Source organism: Musa acuminata, chromosome BXJ2-9 (genome assembly GCF_036884655.1).
Source record: "Musa acuminata AAA Group cultivar baxijiao chromosome BXJ2-9, Cavendish_Baxijiao_AAA, whole genome shotgun sequence".
In the NCBI taxonomy this organism is placed as follows: domain Eukaryota; kingdom Viridiplantae; phylum Streptophyta; class Magnoliopsida; order Zingiberales; family Musaceae; genus Musa; species Musa acuminata.
The window spans coordinates 9,340,001-9,351,913 of NC_088346.1; the positions used below are offsets into that span (position 1 = coordinate 9,340,001).

General features: G+C 37.5%; 1 protein-coding gene and 1 pseudogene across 1 annotated transcript in view; both read right to left on the reverse strand.

The window, feature by feature from the left end:
* The window catches only part of LOC103997891 (uncharacterized), a 9,692-nt gene extending 1,165 nt beyond the window's left edge, over positions 1 to 8,527 (reverse strand). The window contains exons 1-11 of the mRNA XM_009419226.3: positions 8,258 to 8,527; positions 7,601 to 7,728; positions 7,448 to 7,519; positions 7,263 to 7,376; positions 3,935 to 4,003; positions 3,809 to 3,865; positions 2,276 to 2,329; positions 2,131 to 2,193; positions 1,980 to 2,042; positions 1,052 to 1,207; positions 773 to 928 (exon numbers count right to left, since the gene is read on the reverse strand). Of these exons, the coding sequence (XP_009417501.2) occupies positions 773 to 928; positions 1,052 to 1,207; positions 1,980 to 2,042; positions 2,131 to 2,193; positions 2,276 to 2,329; positions 3,809 to 3,865; positions 3,935 to 4,003; positions 7,263 to 7,376; positions 7,448 to 7,519; positions 7,601 to 7,728; positions 8,258 to 8,423 (1,098 nt within the window). The 5' untranslated portion in view covers positions 8,424 to 8,527. The remainder of the gene's footprint in view (positions 1 to 772; positions 929 to 1,051; positions 1,208 to 1,979; positions 2,043 to 2,130; positions 2,194 to 2,275; positions 2,330 to 3,808; positions 3,866 to 3,934; positions 4,004 to 7,262; positions 7,377 to 7,447; positions 7,520 to 7,600; positions 7,729 to 8,257) is intronic.
* Positions 8,528 to 9,006: 479 nt separating this feature from the next.
* Positions 9,007 to 10,943, reverse strand: LOC103998131 (eukaryotic initiation factor 4A-15-like; annotated as a pseudogene).
* Positions 10,944 to 11,913: the final 970 nt, after the last annotated feature.

The following is an 11,913-nucleotide window of genomic DNA, read 5'->3' on the forward strand; positions in this document are numbered from 1 at the left end:
CTCGGTGCAACACTCCCATGCTAGCCAACTACTAGATCCTAGAATACCAATGCTTTTGGTGGACTCATACATCTTGTTCAGCGGGAGCTGCCACAAATGGAATGAAGGTTGTAGAATGAAAATGGCTCCTAAAATGTTCATAGCCAAGAATATGATGATGCATTCCATAGATAAGTTAATCTAGAATTGAAAGTAAGTCCTATACCTCATCTAAAAAAATAGTTGTGAAAACATTTCGATGCAACCAAGGAAAAAAGGGCCCACGGTTGAGTATACTATCATAAGAATAATCATTCTTGAAGTGCAAGAGAACATGGGAGGTATAGGCAGAAAATTTCGATATAATGACATCACGATGGTGACTAAAATTAACTATAAGACAGCCTAGCACTTGAGGCTCCTGCAACTTCAGATCTTGAGAGACACAAGGAGCAGGAGGGAGAAAAAGAATGAAATTGAAACATCAAGGATAAGCAAATTTTGATATAAACTCCAAGAACTTGGTATGTAAAACTCCTAACCAGTTGTTCTGATCAGTTTTCATCATTCCATTTGCAACAGTTTGCTCATTAATGGCTAATCAGTTTATATGGAAGTAAACAGTTAAATGTCGCAAGGAAATGCACTTTTAAATAAAATCTATTGTTAACTTCAAGAATTGTGCACCTGTGGCCATGCTAAATTCAATGACTCATAAAGAAATAAAAACCAAACTACACCAAAAATAGCTGATTGAATTAATTTATAAGAAAAGGTGAGCATGAACACTGACCTGACGGTGGTAAGCTGCCACTGATTTATGAAGCTTTCTGTAAACAAGAACTACTCGTTTAGTGTAGGGCTTCAAAGTAATTCTCACTTTTTCAACATGAGGCTTGGTGACAGTAGCAACTTGGTCGATGTAAGGTTTTGAAAGTTTCTTGGCTTCCTAATGCCATAATATATGAAAAATTTGCAGGCATAAGTGCTAAATATAAAAAGAACAATGAAACATCATAGTCAAATTCATAAAGGACTTTAAAAATCACTGTTTAGAACTGCTTAAAAATACCTGCAAGTATGGATCTGCCACTTTTTGTACATGTGGTGCTATCATATTCTTTGATGTCTCATAAACTTCCATGGTTTTTGTGGATACTTGTTGCACATAAGGCTCAGCACTTGTGACAAGAATTACCCATCTTTCTTTAACAGCAGGAACCCATCTCTTCATAGCAAAGAAAAGAATTATTGGAATTGAACCAAACTGTATTTCAAGAACTATCTTCTTTGAAGGGATTTTCTATTCAAACATGTATGCTGGATGAATGTCCATGAAGGAACTAGTGAACCAAAATTCTGCTTCCTATTTTACTCACATGAAATCATCATGCCATTAAACCACTTGGAAGAGTAAAATAAGTCAAATAATTCCAATATAGATAGGAGAATTTCGTAGCCAGGAGCAAGGTTCTAAATACGAGGCATAATACCCAGCATGACATGTCATCTACTGGTCTGACAAGAGACCAACACATGGTGCTGTTCAGAACGGGGTGTATTGAACTATACACTTCCCGTTTTGTATGCACCTATTGTAATATATATATATAATTTTTTTAAATATGGACTGACTGTATACAACTGTCAATAGCTACTGACAGTTGTTGAAGGCTGTGAACAGCACTCTCTCTTCCTTTTCCTCCTCTCTCTCCTCTGTTGCTGTCACCTCAGCATCTGCTCTCCTCCTCCCCCCTTTTCACATTCTTTCTTTGGTCTGGATGGTACCACCCCATAATAAGTGTCAGTATATTGATTTATACCATTGTCATACTAGTCTTGATCAGTATCAGAATTGGACCAAGATTTTAAACCTTGTCCAGGACTAGGAGTATTTAGTATTTACAATCATAAAACATGTACAATATTATGGTATTAAACAGATTAAGGTAGAAAGAATATAAAACCTCAACTATTTGAAATATTGATCAGTAACTTACAGTTTTAACAATTTCCAAGTGTGGTTCAAGCCATTTCTGTGCCTGTGCTGATTTATCTGATGCCTGCAACAAATTTGAGACTTAAAAGACTTAATTTAATATCAAAGAGTATTAAATTAATTAAAAATCATGATGCATTATGATAAACAACCTTTTGGAGGACAACATCCAAAGCAGGTTTGCCATGCTCCTTCCAATGGGTTTCTACAAGATTCTGAAGCATGGAATTACAACTATATCTAAGAGAAAATTCTCATGCATATACATATGTACAAACTATCATGTAAGGGACATACCTGACAATAACTTATATGAGTTGCAAACCAAGGAGGCAACCAAGCTCCATGGATCTGGCAAACAACAAAGAGATATTGTGACTTCTGTCAACTATGCAATCAGAAACAAAAAGTGAATTATTATTACACGTGGGTAATCACAAACATGATTCGCCTTACCGGTCCATACCGGTATACTAATCAGTTGTCGGTACGGTACATACTGAGCTGTACCTAGTGTACTGACACACAATACATGGGGGTATACCGATGTACCACCTATGTTAGTCCCCTATCGGACTAGTATATATCGCCCATACTGAGCAGTATATACCGCCTATACCGAGCGGTACACCATAGTATGATAAACCTTGATCACAAATAATATGAAGAAACCAATGTACATCAAACATTAAGCAGCTTAACAACAACAAGGTGCTAAAATCTCCCCAAAAGAGAGGGGAAAAAAAAGTGTAGTTTCCAGAATATTCGATTGTGCACAAAATTGACCCCAATTGTAAAATAAAAGTTACATTTAGAAATAAAATGAATGGTCTCGATCATTTCTCTTATTTCAAATCGACCCCAATTGTAAAATAAAAGTTACATTTAGAAATAAAATGAATGGTGTCAAGATTGTCGTATTGGCATGAAATAATAAAGTCATTGATATCTTACAAGTTGAGGGAAAAATCAACTCATCAAGATCCTTTCTCTCTCACATTTTCACAAGTTTAAACAAAATAATGATGCTAACAAGTACATTTCAAACAAAATAATGAGCAAATCTTGTGATCTAAAACCATGTGAGAGAGAAGTGCAATGATAAAGTTAACATTTTGTAACGAGGGTATTCGATTACCAAAGGATCAACGCATACATAGAAATTGATAACCTTCTGCACAACTCATACTGTGGTATGCTGGATTGCACATTCTCTGTGCCTGCATAGACAAGCCAAAATTTGGCCTGGCTACATGAGTTGACCCACACCAACTGGCACGTAAACCTTAATGCATATGTATCAAATGCAAAGGAAACTAGGAGCAAATTGATCCCTGGTCAGACTAAAATCATAAATTCAGGTCATAGAACATATAGGATGACACCACAAAGGACATTCCTTTTCAGTCTACCAAAGTGAATAAAGTAGTTTTACTTGACAGGAATGAAAATTCCAGGGTACTCAACATTCCACTGTTCATTTCTTTATAAAATACACATGAAATGTGGTAACTATAGTTCCTTGTTTCTTTCTTGGTATGAAAGTAAGAGTGAAATCTGATCTCTCTAGTTCTCTTTCATAGACATCTGCAGAATGAACACTTCCACTGAACTAAAAAAAAATCAGATACGAGATCACTTCAAAACTGTCGTCCAATATCTCATTTGAGATTCTCAAAATCAGCTCAGAATATCCAACAGGATAATTCAGTCAAAAGTTGTTAAGACTGAAACTGCAAAACCTATACATCTAAAAGCTACAAACTATCAAAAACTTAGAGAAGGAAAGGGTGCAAACAAGCTAATGGAATCATTAGTTTAAAACCTCACCTTTGTCAGCTCTTCCAACTTGGCTGTTGCTTCAAGTTGTACAATTATTAGCTCTTCCTGAAAAGCATTTAGCAAATATATGAAGATCCATATGAAATAAATTATAATTAGGTAGATATGACAAACCTTTGCTACTTGAAGTGCCCGTTCAGTTTTCCTAATTAGGTGCTTTTGCTCATCATTTGTCTTCTCGAGCTACACATATAAATGGAAGAACTTATACTAGCAGCCAATATAAACTCTAGGATTTGAGAATATCAGGTCCATTAAAATTTTCAGACTAAGAAGTATGGAAGACACAATCACTTTCTGAGATAAACAAAAAGTGTTGTCTTTTTTATCAATTAAAATAAGAGTCTGTTTGTGTGACTTCCTCAGGTAGAAAGCCAAAAGAAAAAGCTTGGTACATCTCGATACTAGAGTAAAATGCTCAATATTAAATTTCAAGTCAAAATCAGTTTTCGTTTCTTTATAAGCAGCTTTCCTCTATAGAATATATGGTCACATGTATAGGACCAAACTGCCAATGAAAGCCAAGAGAATCCAATATGTCAAACCAGCAACCACATTTTTTTTATTGCTTAGGCACCTTCTCCATTTCCATTGTCATATAAGACTCATCCAGACCCCCATGTCTTAAAGAGTCACAAAGTAGATTTCCCAATCATGGTTTCACAGGCTTTGTGTCGTGTTGCTAACCTTATCCCCATTCTGGCCTCTGGCTTTGCAGCAAAGATTCTAGTGACATACGGTAATATAAAGATAGGTGGGTTACTTGCGTCGCAAAAAAACAAATCTGGTTCCAAAAGCACGGATATACCAAAACAGGACACCTGGACATAATGCATAAAAGGCACAGTTATGCCTTGATACCACTAGGAAACATCTTGCATGTGCCATGGCAAGTATCACAATTGAAAAAATAAAGAGAAAAAAATGATGTTTCGAGTACTAGACATGGTGACAGATTGCATATTTAGTATGTTCTTCTTAGGTTAATTGGTTATCGGGTCAGCTCAACATTCATAATGTTTGGCAAGTAACATGATATGGTTTCTTCAAAGCTGCCAAGCGAGTAAAATACTTTACTAACTCAAGGGTCCCAGGGAAACCCCACCAAACAAGTAAATGATGTGTACTGTTTGATCCTGATTAAGCAGTAGTAAAACATGTTATCAAAAACAGGATGAGACCATATAAGCAACAAGTTTCGTAACATTTGTTAAGTAACAATAAGAATGTTATGCAAATCGAGGTTTTAAATTTCGAATTGTACCACCTGTACCAAGCGATACGTACCGGTCCGCCAGCTGACCGATACGTGGACCGCTCACTACCAGGTGGTATCAGTAAGCAGAAAGAACGAAGAGCATGATGGCGAGGAAGACAAGGTTGCGGCGCTCGTTGGACGAAAAAGGCTTGACAGAGAAGAGGGTTGGACGTGGCGGGACACAAAGAAGCGCTCCGTCGGGCGAAACACAATAGGGGGCAGGTCCTCGCTTCATCGGGCGGAACACTGTAGGGGGCGGGTCCTCGCTCCATCGGGCGAAATGTGGTAGGGGGCGAGGGATCATAGCCGCTGTGGATGGGGAGGTCGCGGTCAACGACGAAGGAAGGGATCCTAGCCCAAGTAGGACTGCTGCTTCCTCTTCTCGCTCTCGTTGTTATCTTGGTCTTCTTCCTCACAGTCGCTGAGGGCGGCAGCGGTGGGAGAGCGAGAGATGAGCTCGCCCTAGGCTAGATCCCCACTGGATCCGGCTATCGTGGGAGCATTACGGAGTACCTCACGGGAGATGAGTTCGAGCTGGGGAAGGAGGCGACGTGTTGCATCCTCGCCCGCCCCGCCATCACCCCCTTTCCGTCTCTCGAGATGGAAAGGGGATATTTTTATAAACAATTTTTTTAGTAATTATTACTCAGAAACATATAAAAATACATATGTTTATGAGTAAACATACGTATATAAACATATTTTTATATACATATGTATATAAACATATGTATATAAAAATACATATACTGAGCAGTATGCCTCGGTACGCCATACACCAGTACGGTACAAAATTAAAAATCTTGATGCAAATCCTACAATAAATATTAGATCAACAAACAACCATTCACACAGTTAGCTTGCCAGTCTCAAAATAGAATATTATTATTCCTCATACATAATCTGTTACTAGTTTTATCCAATTCACAACCAACTCTCTCTGTCTCTTCACCTTTCAAATTCCACCACTCAGTTGTTGAATACTTTTCAATCTTTTTTTTTTTTTTTTCCATTTTCATTCCTATGCCTAGTGTTACTAAAGCTATTTTACCTAACCTCTAAAGGGAAAAACCAAATGACAATAAGCAGTATGTTCTTATATGTAATCAGATTCATTTGTTCTCCTGAAGTATGGCAAGTACTATCATTAGTCATGTCAAAGTTGACAACCATGTCATCTATGTTCTTTTCTTTGTGTGCTCCACGTTTCAAGATCTTTTCTGATAGATACTTTCCAATGTGGTAGGTAAAAGTATTTTCCTTTATGTGATATCTTATTCTCATGCATATTTCCGAGCTTCCATTTGATATAATCTGCTAATCAAATTCCAGGAGCATACATTTGAATATTACTAGTTCTCTTTTCTCAGGGCAAACTTAAGAACCATGATTCCAGAGCCAACTCTTTTAATCTCAATAACAAGTACCAAATCCCAAATCTTCCTCTACAATCAATTTTTACCACATTTTAGGATTTTCAATGATGTAAATAAAGTATATATATATATATATATATATATATATATATATATATATATACACATACATATAAATATATATACAAATATATATATATATATACATATATATACATATATATATATATATAGTATTCTCCATTCTCTAGATTAATTCCCTATGCACAAATTTTGCATGAAAAAAATATTATGTTAATTCTCTCTTATTGTGTCTATCATCATCTCAGACGACCCTAATTGTCCACTCTGTAAGTTTTCCCTAGATTGTAGATTACCAAGCTAGCACATTAGCACATACCCTTGAACCAATTTTACTCCCAGAACATCTGATATACAGTGACCACCCACATTAATATGTTTTACGATGAGTTGTCAGCAGCTACACTTTAGAATGAGTTAAAAAGTGTTGGTGCATGAATATTTTCAAGTACATGAAATAGTAAAACAAAGAGTTGTTTGCAGTTGTAACACAATCTAAAATTTGTAATATATACGTATATAACAGCAACATATCTTCTCCAATATAGCTTAGACATTACAAGTGTAGTGCTTGCTTCATGTCAAAATTTCAATTGCTAACAAATGACAACACTAATTAAAATATGCTGCATTAGATAAAAATTGTAACACAAACAGCGACATGTAGATATGTACCAAGCATATGACACAAGCATAAAGTAATCGCATGAAACTTTGAAATACTTACATTTTCTAGTTTCAAAATCAGTTCTTGCACTTTTTTCTCCGCTTCACTAGCTCGAGCCTCCAAAGCACCTCTGTTATTGCTCTGTGTTTCAAGCTCATTTCTGAGATTGTCAACCTGCCCAGGGTAGGTGTGTGTCACAAGTACAGCAGTTTAAAGTGTAATACATAACTAGTCTACTGTCATACTTGCTTCTCAAGTCCAGCAGCTCGAGTATATGCTTTCCCTAATAACTCTTCAGCATCAAGAGCACCCTTTTTCTGAAAAGGCAAAAGAAGAAAATACAACATGAAGATCCGGCAATCCATATGAGAGAACACTATCATCCATATAAAGTTAACCTGGAGCGATTCTATTTGACTATTCAATGTGGAAATTGTTGCTGACTTCTCTTGGATAATCTTCTCCAGATTTTTGATGCGGTCATCTCTATTATTTAGTTCACGGGTCCTATCGGAGATACCAATCTCTAAAGTAAAGATCACCAAAACAGAAAAAAAAAAAATCATTAGTGAGAAACTAATGTGGATAAATTGTATATTGCCATTATTGTACAAATAAAACATCATAGCATGCAATAACGAATACACACAAAAATTACTCATCTCCAGTTCCCAGATTCAAAAGGTGGCGTTATCTCTAATATATGACACCAAAAAAAGGGTAAAATTCATGATTACTATATTTCCTCCATGAGGATCAAAATTCTGGCAGCGATCGTCATATCAAACTTAATTATCACTATGCTTCCACATATTATCTAGGAGAGAAAAAATAGTGTTTTGATGCAGCAGTCATCATATCAAACCTGATTATCACCATGCTACCACATATTATCTAGGAGAGAAAGTTCGTGTTTTGATTTATAATGATTAGCAACGTAGTCGAGAGAAAGCACAAAAGAAACGCCACCGGGATGCAAAGTTGAAACAAAGCGCGACCGAGAACCGGATCAACGGCCCTATACGGGAAAGAACCGAGATCCATTCCGGACTGACCTAAGTCCTGGATCTTCGATCTGAGCAGCTCCAATTCCCGCTTCAACGCGGAATCGGATGGCTCAGGTTCCGCGATCCCATCGCCGATCGCTGCTTCTTCCGCCCAAACTCCGGCGACAAGGAGGAAGAACACGATCGAAGCTATCACCAGCCTCGACGCCCCCATCAAGAGTTCCTTCTCTTCTCTTTCGCGACGTGGGTGAGGAAGAGAGCGGCGGGGAAGAGGAGGGAGGATGTACCGTGAGTCGGTTGGGTATTTATCAACGGTGAGCTCGTGAGGAAGGGAGATTATGATTGGAATGGAAGAGTTGTTGGCTCAGATTAAATCAAATCACGTGCGTAGATCTTAAAAGGTTAACAACCCTAACCCACAACCCAAACCCATTCTTTTGTAATTGCTTTCTACGTTAAGACCTTTCATTTCATTGCAGGGAAAAGATTCAAAATTGACTATTAGAATTAATTGTTTTATAAATTATGCAAAAAAAAAAATAGAATTTTTAAATAAAAAATATGCAGAGAATTTTCTCTTTTTTTCAAAGAAAAAAGAATATAAAAAGATTTTTATTTTTCATTAGAATCTGAGCCATCATGCTTTAATTTTTACAAAAACTATTTTGCAGACGCCCTTTTGAATTTGTAAGATGAGATTTCATGCCCTCAATATGTTAATAACAATAATAAACCAAAATATTGCAACTAATTGAATCTATACAAGGAGGAAAGGACATAAATACCTTCCAAAGGCAGAAGTAGCAGAGAGTTCATGAGCACATCCTCTTTGTCATATAGCATCCTTCCTCCTGCCAAAACATACACTTCTTCTAGCACGAGCTGGGAGATCATAATTTATGATCGGTGGCGACAAGAACACGAGAACATCCCGATTCGAGTTCATGCATGAGCGCATCCCATTTGTTCTGAGCCATGTCCTAGTATTGTCAGTCAAAGAGAGAGCTTTGTGCTTGCCGTAACAAAGACGATGATGCTTTCAGTGGTGGCCGAAGCATCATGGAGATTTGACCAGGGACTCCAACTTCATTTCTTCCTCCACATCAACGTAGAACTGCTTAATATGTTTGCCGATGTGCTCATCTTGCTTCAGAAGAATCCTTGCGGGTTTATACTGAATCTTACGGCATTGTAGCAGAGAAAGCCCATCCAGTATCTTGGATGGAAGAAGCTGGAATACTTTCCTGACCTGAAGAAAGTTTCAACTGTTTATTCCTAGCAAATTATCATTTTCATAAGTCATGAACTGCAATAAAGAAGATAAAGCAACGTTAGTTGTAGTAGAAAAGGGCCCAACCTGAATCCTTGAAGGAAGACGTTTGAAGATGTCAAAAACCTGCAACCACAGATTATGATTGTTATCAATAAACTTAAGCATGCTTTGGCAATCAAAATCTACATCAAATAAATGGGAACATAAGTCCACAATAGAGAGGGAGCATATGATGGACTCCCCTTATGGCTGTCCATTAAGCATATGCCTTAAATCATATCTCTGTCATGGACATGCAACCATAGTTGTACGGTAAAATTTCATGTCAATTTTGGTCTATTGTGTGTGCAAGGAAAAATGGTATACATCCAAATCCAACTAAAGAGATTCGAAATGCACATGAGAACAGAAAGAAAGGACAATCACCACAAAAGGTTTGAAGACAGGTAATCAAATATCAAATACAACAGTTGCCATCAACAGAAAGAAAGAAAGAAGGCCCCTTCCCTTGGTCGGCAAACCAGTCAACAACCACCTCAGTAGCCATGCAAACATCTTTGTCACAAAAAAGATTTTATAGTTCAAAATCCATCCTAATATAAGAACAGAAGAAATAGCAACAAACACAATTTTATGTTAGGCCAAAAGAGAACCTGATCCAGCATCACATCTGCATGACCCAACCCAAACATCCCAAGGAAGCCAGGGAGGAGCAGTAACATGTCAAGAATGCAACCTGGAGTACCCACAGTGACATGGAAGCCATTTGAAAAATCTTGTTGATCCTCACAAACGCTAGTTGCTCCAGTAGCAGCATAAACCTTCACAACCAGATAGCATCCCAGTGCTCGCAACATCTTTTCAATTTTCTGTGCTCCTTTCCTAGTTGGAGAAAGAACCAAAGCCTGACACTCATGGAAACTATACACAAGCCATTGTAAAATTCCAGAACATAAAGCTACAGTCATTCCAGGCCCTGCCTGTGCTTGCTGAATAACATCAAGTCCCTTACAGAAGGAAACAATTCCTCTTTGTAGAATTGCAGAAGGATTCTTAAAGCCACTGGTAGTAAACAAAGAAACATGACATATCATTGTCCTAAGCTATGCACAGCACCAGATAATATTAGAAAAAGGCAAAATTAAAGAATCAAATATGCCTCTAAGAAGATCTTTATTGTAGTCCCATAGCTTCAAAACTCTCATGAACCTCATAATAAGAACTGAAGGTCTTGTCCATGTACCGCTAACCTATATCCCCATATCAAGTCAAACCAAGATATAACCATGACAAAACGAATAAAAAGAGATAAAAAAAACATATACTGAGCATATGCCGATTATCAAGTACATTACAGAAAAACTTAAAGATGACAATTAAGAAGCAAGTAACATACAGCTCATCTGGCTTCGCATCAAATTGATGAGCATCAAACTGTGTTCTATCAGCTGCCGTTCCCATGTCTGCAAACAAGAGGCAAGTGATAAACATATTTGTTGAGAAGAGAATAAAATTGACAAACTCAAAAACAAATAAATAAGTGAAGAAGCTATACAACGGAAGAGGAGGAGTTTTGTTTCTTGGCCCTTGCGCTCATCAATCACAATCTAAATAAAGCCTCAAAAACTAGGTGTTAGTGCAAGGTTTCCAAAAAGATGAAAACTGAAGATTTGAAAGGAAAAGAAAATGCAACAACGACTAGGAAGGGACTGAAGGGTGTCAAAAAGACGAAAAAGGGCCATCAATCCCCTCTAATGATAGGCTAACCAAGTTAGGGCTTTGTCCCAGGTAGTCGGGAAAGGCTTCATTACAAGATTTAACATCTACTCATGAGGACAAAAGTGAAGTCAAACAAGAAAGAATTGCATAAGAAAGATTAAAGCCAGCAAAATGTAGCTTTCTTGCCATGAAGAGATTGACGAATAAGAGAATATACTGATTTGATGATGAAGGGATCTTTTATTTGGCAAGCGAAGGGCATAAGCAATCGAAACGCGGAACCAAACTCGTGATGTTTTCAACCAAAAGCAGTGCATCGAGATGGAGAATAGACAAGGACATGGGGACCTGACGACCGAAGACCAAAGCGGGAAGCGGGAGAGAGCATGGCACGCAACGACTTGTTCTTCCCCTAGGAAATTGAACGCCCAAACAAACGGTGGAGTGGCGTTGTGATGCGACTCGATTAACGACTCATTCGCGACTGGTAGAACGCTTCAGGACTCGTGCTATCAATCGAGCCCCTAGTCGTGCCTGGCGGCCATTCTCATTTCACTTCCAACAGTGTCTTTTCGTATCCCTCGATGTCCACATGGCGCAGTGTCTTCCAGCCCGCCTTGTTAACTTGATATATATATATATATATATATATATATATATATATATATATATATATATATATATATATATATGTGGATCTCACAAAGTTTTA